The sequence below is a fragment of the Sciurus carolinensis genome, chromosome 7 (genome assembly GCF_902686445.1).
Source record: "Sciurus carolinensis chromosome 7, mSciCar1.2, whole genome shotgun sequence".
NCBI lineage: Eukaryota > Metazoa > Chordata > Mammalia > Rodentia > Sciuridae > Sciurus > Sciurus carolinensis.
This window is the reverse complement of record NC_062219.1, coordinates 78,236,556-78,252,485: the sequence shown is the minus strand read 5'-3', so window position 1 is coordinate 78,252,485 and position 15,930 is coordinate 78,236,556. Positions and strand designations below refer to the sequence as shown.

Genomic DNA, 15,930 nt, shown 5'->3' with positions numbered 1-15,930 from the left:
TCCAACTCTAAGATTGTATAATTTCAAGATTTCTACAGATTCTACCAACACCACAAAATTTAACCAGTTGAAGAGTAAAAGTTGAAGTTTTATCAGCAATGACTGTATTTGCATTATTATTCTGATTTTATATAGAACTGAGCATTTACACCGAGATAGAGACAAAATATTTAAAAACAGTCTAACTATAAATGTGGTGACTTATCTTTATATGATTATGCCACACCACTCTGTATTAAAACTCAAAATGCTTTAAATTCAGACGTATTAAAAAAATTCAGACATATTACCCCAAATATGGCAAAGTAAGTGAACTCCATCTATACTGGATATGGGTAACTTATATTTAAATATATATTTCAGAGTATTTCCTGAGGATATAATAAAAGTCCCAATCTACTTTTCACAGAATTAATAAAGTCAGAAATATACTTACTACTAACACTACCCAAAATTTAAAAATTTAACTTGTTTGTAATTCTTGTACATGGATGGCCTGGTATTTCCCTGATTTAAATTACACTGTAGAGAAGAGAACAAATGTGAAAAACTTAAATTTCATAAAACTGATTTTATTATATATTATTATAAAACAGTTTTTGTTTTCAGGTTAAAAAGTAAAATTTTAGTAAATCAGACAGATGTAGGGCTTATCTTTGGACCATGAGCTTTAAAGAGGACTTAATACATAACATTGTTAACATGATAATAAATAGACTGAATATTTCTTAAAATTTTAGAAACTTTTACAGGTTGAACATCCCTAACCCAAAAATCAAAAGCCCAGAATGCTCTAAAGCCTGAAATTTTTTTGAGCAATGATATGACATCACAAACAGAAAGTTCTATATCTGACTTTATGTGATGAGCTGTAATGAAAATGCAGACATTTTAAAAATATTTAATCAAATTATCTGTAAGCTATGTATATAAGATATATATGAAACAAATAAATTTCATGTTTAGACTTGATCTTATCCTCAAGAGACTTCATTATGTATATGCAAATACATATAACAATCTAGAAACATCTATTCCCAAACATTTTGGATAAGGGATAGCCAACCTACATTTGTATTTGTGCATAATGTGTCTTCAACATAAACAGAAGTTACCAGTTGTCCTATGTTTGTGCTATGGTTGTTGATATCAGTCTTATCTTAAGAATGACCTCTCCTAACACAATAATTTGTTAAACAGAATTACTATACAAAATTAGTGAGAACAAACTCCACTATTATGTATAATCATAATGTACCAATTTTAAAAAATGATGATAAAAAATGAGTGAGACCAATATGTAATCAGAGAATCATAATCTTCAAGTGATATTAAATAAATAAGCCAGATGATAAGAACTAGCAGGAGGAGGAACAGGGGTGAATTTACCAAAACTGAGTTGAAGGCATGTAGAACACACACCACCTGAGCACAGAACTGAGGTATTCACTGAGGTCAAGGACCTCAGAAGGGAGGACATACTAAGCAGGAAGGGCAGGTACAAGACATGGAGGCAGGAATAACTCCCTGCTAAAAACAGGAGAATGAATATAAAACTTAGTATTCCTTCTCCTCAATGAAATCTACTAAACAATAGAAAACAGATTTTTTTTTTTAAACTGGAGAAGAGGAGAAGAGTACTACAATAAAATTTTAGATGTTAGAAGGCTTTTAAATGGGTAAATGGCAACTGACTTGGTCAACTTGAGAAAGCCAAGTTGTTGGCAAGCAGTAGGAATGGTTCAGAAATGAACAGATTGATAAAGAAAAATTCTCAAAAAGCCCAGTTTTAGGAGGCACCCAAAGCTTGTCAAAAAAAAGATCTGCTGATGGGCTGAGGTTGTGGCTCTTGCCTAGCACATGTGAAACACTGGGTTCGATCCTTAGCACCACATAAAAATAAATAAATAAATCTTTAGAAAAATACTTAATTAAAAAAAAAGGGCTTGAAGCAAGCATTATCAAATATTTTTTTAAAAATCTGCTGAGAAGCCAGGCACAGTGGTGCACGCCTGTAATCCCAGCAATTCAGGAGGCTGAGGCAGGAGGATCACAAGAAGTTCAAGGTTTCAAGGTCAGCCTCAACAATTTAACAAGATCCTGTCTCAAAAAAAAAAAGACAACTAGGAATGTGGCTCAGTGGTAAGACCCCTGGGTTCAATCCCCAGTACCAAACAAAAAACAAACAAACAAAAAATTGACTGAGAAGCAGTTCAAATCCAGATCTGCTTCCCTCTGCTTCTGGCAGATGGTTGACCCTGCTCTAGTCTGAAAGTCTGGAAAAATACTCCAGGTTCACATTCTGAAGGGTCTCTGGAATGTAAGACACCAAGCATAATTGGAGGCAAGAGTGCCACACTGAAAACAAGATCAAAAGAAATTTACGGGGCTGGGAACATAGTTCAGTGGTTGAGTGCTTGCCTAGCATGTGTAAGACCCTGGGTTCAATACCCAGTATCACAGAAAAAAGAGAGAGAGAAAGAAATTTATGTACTCAACAGAGACCCCAAATCCTCTTCTTAGCTCAGTGAACACTAGAAGAAAACTAACACTGTTAATAAATTAGAGAGACTGGAAAAATCCTATCCCTAGAATCTGAGCAGGGTAAGAGAAAAGATCTAAGAGACTCACAAGGGAAATTCCTGGAGGAAATGGCAGGTAAAATGGTTTTTAATCAAAACTTATATAATATACAATTATTTTAGATCACTAATAAAGATTTTTAAGTACATTTTTCTTTAATCAAATCATTTTCATGAAATAATATATTTAAAGCACATAACTGTCTTAAAAACTAAGGAAAAAAATCACTCTAAGAATCAGTATAAAAACATTTATTTACATGATATGGCTGTAATGGTTATATAATTATTTTTGTTGGCAATGAAATTCAATTTCTGTGCTCACAGTGGGGAAAATATTACATCTGTGGGCATAATGGTAAAAGCACAAGGCCAAAAAGGTAAAAAAGAAACATATGGAGAAAATGTGTCATAAGGACACAATTTTGGTGTGGTGAAATGCATAAAATGGTTTGGTCATTCCTAGTCAGAACCCTTTTCTGTAGTTAGAGATAGGCTCTTTTTTTCTTCTTTAACCTAACTTCTTGTTTTCTGAGGCAGTAAGACTCTAAAATTTCTATGAGGAAATAAGCAACGATATGTTTAAGCCAGATCAGTTGGGGTGAAATGTTAGCTATTTTAATGCCTCTGTAGTGGTGATCTGCAGGAGGAATATTCTTCTGTGTATTCTTTGGGTTCCTCCATGCCCTTCTCTTGACCCTGACCCAGCATCACATTTCCTGTGCTCTAGACTATAATTCTGATGGGCCCCAGGCATTGACTTCTAAATTTCTGGCCTTGGCTGATGGAAATTCTCACCTCAAATCCTAGTTGCTCCCCACCTTTTTTTTTAATGATTCAGATTTAACATTCTTTCTATTAACCAAACTCTTAATTCTCATTAATTCTGCATAATGTTTCAAAATTATGTAACATTGATCTTTAAATTCTATGAGCATTTATGTGAGACCCACAAAATTAAAAACATACTAAAGAAAGGAACAGGTCTGTTAAGTAGTTTACTGGTGACTCTTCTACAGACCATCTAAAAATGAACTGCTAATGACTTGAAGACACTGGTCTGCAAAACTCAGCTGTAGCATCAAAAGCGCCCTATCATTATGCACAGTATTCTCAATTTAACTATCTTTTTATAGTTCACATATAGGATTCTAAATATCTAAAAACTTCTAGCTTATTGCCTTTTGGACTCTTTCAAATATTCACTTCTCATGAATGAATATTAAAAAAATTAATAAAGCAACATTTAAATAGCTTAAGTATCTTTAGCATGAAAGTGTGCACTAATGTACACAATATAATTAACATCACAAAGAATTTGAGGAAAGATTTGGCAAATACCTTAGTGTGCCTCAGAAGGTAAAATGAAACAAATGATTTTTAAACATCTTAAATTTAAATAGCTATGTCATACTAAAAAACTTAAGGTAAATTTTAAAAATTATACTTATAAAGTATATTTCAGTCGATAGGGCATTTTCACAAATAATTATTTTGTGCTCAATAAATTCCATGAGAGAACACTGTCACTCCCATTTTACATTTAAACTATTCTTTGCCACTTCCAGTAACATTCATCTTCAGTGCACTTTGGCTATCTTCCTCCTAAACGTCATTCTGGTGCTTGCCATCACTCAGAACTAATTCTTCTTGAAAGTGTTAACATTAGAATATCTCACTCATGGTCTACAGTCTCCTGTTTTCAATTATTTTATTCAGTTACTGTCATTATGATAGGGAACAGACAGATGTGAGTGGTAGGAACATGGGGTTAAGGGAATAATTCTATAAACGGGGTCCACTGTGCTGACCCCCACATGCTTTCTTTTCTTTCTTTCTTTCTGTTTTTTTTTTTTTTTTTTTTTTTTAAGCAATTTACCTGTAGCCCTGCCTGGCTTAAGTTGACAGGATATATTACATTCCTATTATCTGCAGGAGAAATGCAGTCCCAAAATGCCAATCAAAAGAACACAAGTTACCCTGAAGGGGGAGACTTTTGTGACCCTTACACAGATCCCAGAATTCAGGGACATAAAAATAATTCCCTCTTGCCATAAAATCTGTAAGAACAGGTCCCAATTAGAACTGATCAGGATGGGCCAAAGTGACCTACAGTTGTCATACACTTGCCATACACAGTAGGGACTTGACAGTCTGATGTCACCCTGCTATCAGTAAAAAGTCAAGAGCTAGCAGAACTCCCTGGAAATTTCCCTGGGACCCCCAATAAACAGGAAGGGTGGGAGATGTACACCATCCCTCTCATTTCTGAGAGGACCGACTCTCCCTTTCCCCTTTACCCTATTTTCTCTAATACAATCATGCCTGCTACTCTGAGCTACATGTCTGAAATCTTTCTAGCATGATTGCAAGAACCAGGATTGGAAGACAGGGTCTCCACAACAGCCTGAGTTTTGTGACAGGCCTCTGCCCGTAACAATTATACCTGACTCTGACTTGATGGGAATGTCTAGGCCTCTGCCCTATCTAACGTCCTTGTTATCTTCACTTTCTTCCCTTTCCAGCTTGGTGTCACAGACGTCACTTACTTTTAGCTCTTATCCCATTGTGCATTCTATGTCTAATGTAGATAAACTCAACTCTCCATGTTGGTCTTGCCCATTCCTAAACTTCTGAACTCAAGTCACTCAACCTGCTGATATGATACATTTGTTATATTCAATTTCAAACAGATCCTGAATAATCATTTACTGAATCCTATTGTGTTTCATAATTAATTGGTTCTTTAGTTCTCTCCTACAGTAGTTCTTTCAGATATTCTTTTTTAAGTCTCAAAATTCCAACTCTTAAAAAAAAGATGTTTTATAACTTTCTGCCATAGGTAAGAAAATTCATAGAAAGGTTACATAAATCAATAAGAGTTCATAGCTAGTAAGGGGCAAAGCAAATCAGTCTGACTCTTAAATTTGTGCTTTTAACCCCTACCTGTAATAATGTCACTAATTTTCCCTGTTATTGTCCTGCCATTCTTAGAGTTTTTCAAGGCAGAAAATCATACTCCATACATGGTTCTTTCCCCACCTTCACAATCACAACCAATCACCTGTTAACTTTAAATTTACTGGCACTGTCTTAGAACAAAAAAAGTGGATCAAGGCAGTAGCCTTCAAATTTATTCCCATTCAATCTTGTTCTCTACACTGAAGACAATGTGAGTAATCTTTCCAAAATACAAACCTACCCTAGCTAATCTAATGCCATAGCTCAATTCTTTCTAACTCCCTCAAATTCAGTCATTTAGACCAAAGGTTGGCAAACTCTTCTTATAAATATTTCAGGGTTTGTGCACCAGACAGCATCTATCCCAGACTTAGTTCTGCTGTTGCAGCAAGAAAACAGCCATACACAGCACATAAACAAATGGCATGGCTGTGCTACAATACAATCTACAAAAACAGGCAGTGGGCTTTTTCCAAATGCTACTTCAGATGCACTATATTTATTCATTCTGGGCTAGGCGCTGTGTTAATCACAAAGGACGCAGTGATGAGTAAAACAGTCATGTCCCTTACCCTTGCCCAGTTAAAAACTTTGTTGGGAGGGGAATATAGTTTAAAAAAAAAAAAAACTTACATAAATATATAAAGCTACACAAAAGGAAAATTAATGTGTGCATCAGAACCTATAAGGTGGATTAGACCTAGACACAGGATTCAGAAGGTCTTCATGAGGCACATCATGATAGAGATGGGACATGGCGGGTGGGGAGAGTATTCCATGAAGAGAAATCAACATTTGGATAGAAACTGTAATCGAAAAAATATACATAAAAGGAAAAAAACCAGGTCACTGCAAGATCGGAGAAAGGATGTTATAGCTAAAATGGCAAAAATAATGAGACTAGAGAGAAAGACAGGGCTCAATGAATTCTGAGCCAAATTCAAGATTTTAATTTTTATTCTAAGTACAAGGGGAAAACTTTATTTTAAGGAAGGAATGATATGGCAAGATTTCTATAGCAAAGAGAAATTTGTCTTTGTTTCTCACTAAATCCTTAGCACTTAGATCTATATTTGGTAAACGGTAGAGACCCTATGCAGAACACAAAATGGGGAAGTAAGAGAGAATGTGAATAGGTTTCTTAGAGAGTACCAGTTGCTTAGGAAAAATAATGGTAACTTATACTAGGATAGTGGAGAAAAATCTATAGAAGAGACATTTTTATGATAGGAAATCAAGATTTAGTGATAGGCTATGTTTAGTGGGGAAGGATGAAAAAGAGAAATATCAGAAATTCCCTGAGAATACTGGAATAAGCTTAGGTTTGGTGAGGAAATAAGATTTTGATTTTGGCTATGCTGAATATAAAATAACTGGGATATCCAAGAGGAGATGTTAAATAAAGAGATGGGCATACAGCCTGAAATTCAAAGAAGTATGGGCTGGAGAAATAAATCTGCTCATTAGATGTGTGAACTTGGAATATATACCTAAGAAGATATAACAAAAATTTAAAAAGGAGGTCCTGGGACTGAGCATTGAAGTATTCTCTCATTTATTAGCTAGACATAAAAGGATGAACCTACAAAAAGGAGGGGGAAGGCAAATAGCCAATGAGGCGGGAAAATTCATAATACTGTGACATAGAAGCCAAGAGCAAGAGGATAAATCAACAATGCTGAATGCTACTGAGGTTTCAAGAAAGATAAACACTGGAAAAGGATTCACTAGAATTAGTGAAATGGAAGCAATTTGTGATCTTATTTCAAGTTGCTACAACTAATGATTTTTCCTTAGGAACTCTGTCTATATTTTTCCCCTCTAAAGGAACAGGATCCACACAATACTTTATGGTAAAGCACTGGATGTGGGGGTGGGGGGATTGTGTGTACTAGAAAGAGTTTAAATAAAGACAAGTAGAAAAACAAAAGTAGCATAGTTCAGGGCAGGCAACCAAGCATCTACAAAGACAAACAATAAAATGTGGCACACTGTATATAAAGAGAGCACTTACTGGGGTGAAGCTTAGAAATTGTGACTGACAGAAAAGAAAGCTGAAGAAAGAAGTACATACATTTCATTCTTAATGAATAATATATTTCATACATTTCCTTTGTTCAGTGATAATCACCAGGGATTTTATAAGATTTCTGAGAATTCATTCTCTAGTTCACGGATCTAATACTTTCTAGAGTCACAGAGTATGTTTCTCAAATATTTGAAATTAAATGAGAAGTTATATATGAAATTATTAAGCATAACTCCCAGTTTTTAATAGGTACTTAGTACATATTTATTGAATTTGAACCATTAAAAATTATGAACTAATTTCAGACATTATTCTTGGTCCATACAAGGTGAAAATTTTATTACCTTGAATATCATCATTAAATGTGCAATATTGGTTTCGATATTTGTTCAGGAGACGAAATGCATTCACGTTGGCAAAATCTTCAAATTGAATAAGGCAATTCATGCCATATCTATGAAATAAAAAGTCATTTTAGAAGAGATTAATGAAATAACATTTAAAAATAAATCCTCAAAATTAGCTCACAGAAAAAACAAAATATTTTTAAAGACTTAGTATAAATGTGTCAGACAATATGTACTTAGCAAATATTTACTGCATGCTTACCACAGAAGTCATCGTGTTGGCACTGTGAATTGAAATAATACAAAAATACGATTGGGTCCAAAATATGGTCCTTATCCTCAAGGAATTCAAATTTAGTAGAAGCAAAAATCTTCCAATTAAAAATAATGTAGAAGTGTATAAACAAGAAATTATGAGTCTTCAAGAGACAGGCAACACTTCTAGCTGGGGGTCACAAACCACATAATAATTCAACTTTTAATTAATAGTTATGATTTTAAAAATAGACATGTAGAATTTTACGAGTTGAAGAAGACCAGAAACAAAAGAACTGGGTTGAAAGTTGAGGGAACAAAAGAAAAAATTGTTTAAAAAAAGTTTAAATCTATATGGCTCTAATGTAATGTAAGGGTGTAGTAAAAAGAGGTCAGATAATTCTGATCCTTGCACTCTTCCTAATTCAGTCTAGCTTTACTTCTAGACATCAAAGACAGTTATCTTAAAAGTGCACCAGTTATCTCCCTGAACTCTCCTGGCCCACTTCCTCCTCCACTCCAAAACTTCAATTTCTTCCTTCTCCATTGGTCCATTTCTTCCACCAAGGTTCTCAGGACTCCCTGATCTTAATTAATTAGTTAATAAATTAATTTTTGCGTACTGGGGATTAAGCCCAAGGTACTCTACCACTAAACTTCAACCCAACCCTTTTTATTTATTTTGAGACAGGGTATGAGTTGACCAGGCTGGTCTTGAACTTGAGATTCTCTGCCTCAGTCTCCTGGGCAGCCGGGTTATAAGTGTATACCACTGAGCCCAACTAGGACTCCCTGATTTTAAAACCAACTCTTTTAACCATGAGAGAACCAAAGCTATGGTTATCTATCTTTCTTTTCCACAGATAAATATAGGGGGTTCAATACCATGGCACATAAGTACTCTTGAATCACAAGGGTTATTTTAAATTATCTAACTGCAACAAAAGAAGCCATAAACAGTGAAATAATACCCTCAAAAGCCTAACAGAAAATAACTGTCACCCCAGGTAGTATAGTACGTCTAACAAAGTTGTTCCTCAAGAGTAAGTTTAAACAAAGACAACTTTAGATAAATAAAAACCAAAAGTTTTAATTCCAAAATGGTGTATTTCAGAATGACAGAAAACAATTCCAGTAAAAAGGATCTATGACATAATAAAATTTTTAAATATAGATAAATTCAAGCAATTCTTAGTCACATGAAATAGTAAATGACAGATAAAGCTACTTTCTAGCCTGACAGAGGAATAAGGCTAGCAAATTCATTCTCCAAACAAGGAGAAAACCTTTTAAAACAATCACTTCAATGCTCTGGAAATCAACTAAAGGCAGAGGAGAAAAAGTTTTAAAATAAAATGGGGGACTGAGGTCCATTCCTGAAAGAAATAAAATAATTTTCTAGTCATACACATAATGCCATTCATTACAAATTACAAAAACATTATAATTTATAAAAGCAATTCTATACTTACAAATTATCACTTTAAAAAATAATGTTAACTGAAAAATGAACCTTGTGGTAGTAACTAAGTACCCCAAATACAAATATCAGCCAATAGTTATTTGATGTGTACAATGGCTCCTTCCTTCCCAATTCTCCGGTTGCTAAGCAAGTCTTCAGAAAGCAAAAATTGTATGTCATTGGAAAGTGCCCTCATATGGCTTCCTCCTGATGTGTCATATTCTGGTGGTCTGGCAGCATTAGATGATCTGTCATTATGTTCTGAAGGAGCAGAACCTTGTGGTCTCAGAGTATGAGGAGGAATCAGAGCCTTTTCAATTCTATTCCCGGATCTACTACTTACTTGGTTTTGGTGGTTTGGGGCTTGTTACAATTTCTGTGTGGTTAAGATGAGATCCCCACAATATGGTTTGCCTTCAGTGTTTAAGACACAATGTGGTCAGGCTATAAATTTGTAATGTTTCCTAAGTGAAATCTGGGAATAGACATAGGTAGTAGAATGGGCACAGGATACCTTATCATTTAAAAAGTTTTTTAAGAATTACCCCCTAGAGGACACTACATATCAGTTTTAATTCCATGACTTTTCTCTACCTGGTAGTTAACTTGATTTAACTCTGAATTCATCTTGTGATACAAGCAACTCGCATTATGCAATAAAAGAAAGCCACGTAAGGGATATTTTGTTCCAGTTTGAAGCAGCCTTGTCACTACGAAATTATAAGTAGTGGAACTCTCAAAAGTTAGCCAATTCAGTTCTACATAACTATGAAAAGAACCTATTATTTTATGATCAAAATATCACATAAAATAGTGGGTGTGAATGGTTTTAAAGGTAACTAAAATACCACCCATAAAATTAACATGTAAAAACTTCAGAGATTTTGCTCTTTATGGCACTGTTAAATCTGACAAAAAAAAAAAACTTATTATAATATTGACTAATCACTGTATCTTTTACTCACTAAGTGCCAGACAGTGTGCTCCACATTTTATAGGGGTTATCTCATTTAATTCTCTCAATAATCCTGTGAGAAAAGCAATGTTATTTATCAATTTTACAGGTAAAAAAATCAGAGCTCAGTACTATTAACTACTCAGCATGGTGTGAGTTCACACTGCTAAAAGGGAGCTGTGAACTAACCCACAGACACCTGGCTTCAGCCAACACAGTGATCAAGTTAATAAATGAACAGTACATTTACAACCAAAAAGATCCCATTGATAAAATAAGGGAGTTACAATTTTATCACAAAATTTATAAGACACCATTTATATGCATTCAACATACCAGGTACATTTTTATTGAAAGTATATGGACAAATAATGTGAAAAATATTAATCTTTTTTTGATTATAAACTATCAAGAATTTACTGTGACCAAGCTGTATTTTGTTGGCTTTCGATTGCTTCAACAAGTTAAAGAGGGAAAGATTTATTTTGGCTCATGGTTTCAGAGGTTTAAGTCTATGGTTTAAGTTGGCCCCATCACTATGGGCACATGGTGAGGCAGGACATCACAGTGAGAAGCATGTGGCAGAGTAGAGCTGCTTACCTTATGGCAGCCAGAAAGAATAGACAGACAGAGAGGAGTGAGAGGAAAGGAGAGAGAGACAGTAGAGGTGGGGTGGGGAAAAGGCCAAGGACAAAATATGCCGTTCAAGGGCAAGTCCCCAGGGACTTACTTCCTCCAACTAGACCCCACCTTCTAAAGTTTCTACCACCTTCCAGTAGTGCCACCAGCTGCACACCAAAGTCTTTTAATGTCTGAACCTTTGGGGAACATTCTAGAGCCAAACTTTGATTTTTTCTGAGATAGTAAAATAATTTCTTAGGATTTGTTATATATATGAACCATGCAGCATTCAAGATCCACACCACTTCAACTCTGATGAATTCCTCAGAGATAATTCCAACTGACACATTTTTAATAATGCACTGAGGCTTGAAGGTGCTCAGTGAATTGAGCAGCAAATAGGAAACATGGATCTTACCCTTGAATTGCTCACTGGGTAACAGTCTCACTGAGAATAAAAAGGGTGTGAGCAAAGAAATCTTCAGGAGGTTCAGATGAAAAGCAAAATCAGTGGGGTGGGGGATGCAGCTCAGTGACAGAGTACTTCCCTAGCATGTGCAAGGCTCTGGATTCAATCTCCAGCGCCACAAAGAAATGAACTAAATGAAAGAAAAACTAGTGGCACACAAAGAGATCACTGAAGGGTTTAGGAAAGGCAACATTAATTAACTGGGGTTTAAGTTAGGTCCTTGGTAGGATTCAAATAGAGTGAGGGAATAAGACATAGAGGTCTCAAAGTTTGTAATGGGGGACACTGATAACATCATTTCAAAGAATTTCAAAAGACTAATATTGGTTGCTGAATTTCAGATTATGAATAGTACTGAAGGCTAGTATAAGTAATATGATGTTGATTCAAGTTTTCTCTGGCCAAGAACCTTTCAAAATCACTTATTTCTAGTAGGCAAGAGTTAAGAACAGATTGTTCATTTTTTGGTCAATTTTCCGCAATATGTCTCTAATTTCTACTACTTCACATCTATGTTATTTTGTAAAATGTAGACATTCCTTTCACTTTTCCTACCATCCCTTCTATCCTTTTTTATTGACACTTCCTATTTTTCTCTGTGACAGGCATCATAAAGATACAATTATGGTTATCCATTTTGTTCTCCCTGTACTCACTTCTCCCTCATCAATTTTAACTGTTTTTATGGATTCAGCAATCAAATGTTTTCTTCCCTACCAAAATCAGTTTATACACTAGAAAAATTTAATCATGTTATTTTAAAGGAAGTCCTAGGTAATAAGATTTCATTTAGTTTTATCTCCTGTTATTCTTAAAAAAAAAAAAAAAAACCCAAACCCTTATCCTCCCTTTCTTATTTATTCATTAGTCAAATAATATACTGAGCAACTACTATGGGTTCAAAATTGTTCTAGGTGCTACTGACACATTCCTGTCCTCATAGAGCTTGTAGCATTATGGAGAATACACACCAATTAATAAGCAATTGTAATGTGCTCTGTGATAAGTGCTATAATAGAGGAAATTCAGGTAGCCCCAACACAGAGCAAGGCAAGGGGATAAGGAAAGGCTTTCTAGAGGATGTTAAAGCCTGAAAGATAAGTAGAAGATTGCTAAGTTAATAAAAAAGGGTAATTTTTTTGAGGTAGCTGGACTATGTTAAAAAGGCTCAGAGTTTTAAAAAAAAGTTGTAGCACATTCCAGAAAGTAAAATAAATTAAATATGACTGAGGCATAGGGTTTGACAAGAAAAGAGGCAAGAACTGAGCCTGAGGTTAGAGGGTGTAAACAGGGCCAGATTACATTTGGTCTTTAAGCTGTGATAAATGGGACTATACTTGATTCTAAAACTAGGGGGAGAAACAGAATGTGACACAATCAATACGCATTTTATACTCTTTGTAATCAGGGTGAAGAAGGGAGTAGAGACTGGCAAGACCAAATAGAAGTTTACCTTAGGAGGCTGCTGCAAAACTCCACATCTGCATTAGAATGAGAGAGAGAAACAGATGAAGACAGAATTGACATTATCATGTGAAGAGAAGCAGATGATGAGGAAGAAGACAACAAGAATGCATTTCAAGTTTCTGACTTGGGCAACTAGGTAGACAGTAGGGAATATAAAAAGACAGGAAACCTCAATAAGTTAGTCTGATGAGAAAATTCATGAATTCAGCTTTGAATATATTGCTTCTGAGCTACCTTAGAGATATTCAAGCAAAGCAAGCTGTTGTAGGAAATTAGGATATATAACTATGGTTGTTCAGAACTAAAGCAGCTGCAGAAGAACGCAAGGCTCATGATACAGTCATAAATGGGGATCCGAAGGGGAATGTTACTAAAGATCTAAAAATGAAGATCTTAAGAACAAGCAAGGTCAATGTTATGGTTTAGATCTGAATGTCCCACAAATGCTCATGTACGAAAAGCTTGTTTTACAGCTGATAGTACCCTTGAGAGGTGGTGAAACCTTTAAGAGGTAAGGCCCAGATGCAAAAAGTTAGGTCACTGAGGGCAGGTCCTTGCAGAGAATATTGTGACCCTAGTCCTCTCCCCTCTCTCTGCCTCCTGGCCACCATCAGGTGAGCAGTTTCCTCTGCCATGCATCCCAGCCATGATGTCCTGTCTTACCACAGGCCCAAAGGCAACAGAGACATGTGACACATGCACTGAAACCTCTGAAACCGTGAACCAAAATAAATTTTTCCACCTTGTAAGTTATCTCAAATATTTTGTCACAGCAATGGACAGCTCACTAACACAGTACTTGAGAAAGGTCATCCACATAGATGAGCAAAACTTTGGAAAGAGTGACAAGAATCAGGGGAAAGTAGCTAAAAAAAAAATAAAAAAAAAAAAAAACTGGGAAAAGAAAGAGATATGATAAATTCAACTGATATAACATCAAAGAAGTTATATACAGAGTCTTACACAAGGATGAAGTACTAAGAGACTAAAAGGGACATGGGAGAATTGGTCTCATCTTTCAACCCTTAAGTTTTGTGTTGACCAATAAGCATTATTATTTTAAAGACCTGTAGGTGAAATGATACTCATTAAATTAGAATCATTTTTCAGTAAAGCAAGGAGGTAAAAGGAAATTTAGTGAAAAACAGAGGGTATAAAGAAGACTGTTGGTAAAGAATGGGTTTCCAAAGACAGAGTAGAAAATTTCAACATAAAGGGAATACTGGGTGTTTTGTTTAAGGAAGACGAATCACAAACTATGAAGTATGCAAAAGCATGATATGTGTGTTAGAACACATGAAAACACAAATATATGGAAAAGACAAATGACATTTTTACATTTTAATACATAACCAAGTATAACATCAATAACATGAATTGAGATTTTCTAATTATGTCCAGAGACCATGTAATAGATAGCAAAGGTAGAAAGTGGGAAGATGGATATATGGGAAAGGGAAGGTCATATACTGGTCTCTGTAAGCCCAGGACAGCAAAATAGGCTCAAATCCTCAGAGCAGCTTTGGTCCTAAAGGGCTGATCAGTGCTCCAACATGCCCTATACTACATTTCAAGTTTGTATCATTCCGAATGCCTTGGTGGCCTTAACATAAAGGACGTGGAAATTTCACAAAATGCTTTCATAAACTCCATCTGCAAACTTGCCATAGAGAGCTAAAGGTCTCAAAAATATGTTCCAGCAAATGCCTTATATCCAAACTAAATCATGTCATATAGTTATGCAATTTGAATCATGAAGGGTACATGTGTCTCCTCTTCCATTTAGTCTTGATCAAAAACTGTTTATTTCTAAAAGCCAGAACCTTCCACAAAACACTAGATACTGAGTTTTCAGCACCAAAGAGAACTGTATGTTACTTTGCTGCCAATTACCAGAGTCATAAAATGTTAGAGCTCAGAGTCCACTGAGTGACAAGAAATGCCCAGGAAGTATAGGAATGTATAGGAACAGATATACTAGTGAGTATCACCACCTAAAAAAAAAAAACAAAGGGCCAAGTACAATGGCTATTTGTGATACAGAACACTTTTTTTTTAAATGTTGGAAGATATCTTATTTCAGACTATACATACATAGAATATTTACAGAGAAATTTACCTGAATCTACATATTCAAATGAATATAAATGTTATTTATCCTCCTGAGTGGCCACATTCAGATTATATATTTAACTAATAATGCTGCAACTGCTCAATTACTTTCAAGGTCAGTTTAAAACAAGTTTCATGGCTTTAAAGCCATATCTTGTAGGCAATCTTCCCTTTTTCTTTACTTGCAATAAAATGTTTGAAAAAATATTTTGTGAATAAGAACTGGCTCCAAACACTTGATTTGTCTCAATATTCTCATTCTATTCTCAAGAATTAATATCAGTCTCAAAGGATTTTCTCTTAAAATGTCACCATTACAAAATTTAGAAGAACTGGTACAGGTTCTAAAGATAATCTTCAAAGGGGTTTTCCTAAAGTACTATGAACTTTAGCAGTAATCAGTGCACAGAATTCCAGAATACTATTTTGAAAAAGAGAGCACTCATTCAGATCTTTTGTTTAAAAAAAAAAAAAAAAAAAAAAAAAGAATCACACTATATTACAGAGAAACCTCAAAATAAAAATAAAAATGAGGCTGGGCATGGTGCCGCACACCTATAGTTTAGATAGTCAGAGGAGGCTCAGGCGAGAAGACTGCTTGAGCCTGGGAGTTTGAGGCTAGCCAGAGAAATGGAGCAAAACCTTGCCTCAAAATTAATTTGGAAAAAAA

The 15,930-nt window shown here is 35.1% G+C and overlaps 1 protein-coding gene across 2 annotated transcripts in view; it reads right to left on the bottom strand.

Moving 5' to 3' along the window:
• Nucleotides 1-15,930, bottom strand: part of Me1 (malic enzyme 1) — a 196,757-nt gene that overhangs the window by 36,559 nt on the left and 144,268 nt on the right. For both annotated transcript variants that reach the window (XR_007109440.1, XM_047558063.1), the window contains exon 7: nt 7,917-8,026. Coding sequence is in view for 1 of the 2 variants with exons in the window: in XM_047558063.1 (XP_047414019.1) it covers nt 7,917-8,026 (110 nt within the window). In the remaining variant the exon portion in view is untranslated. The remainder of the gene's footprint in view (nt 1-7,916; nt 8,027-15,930) is intronic.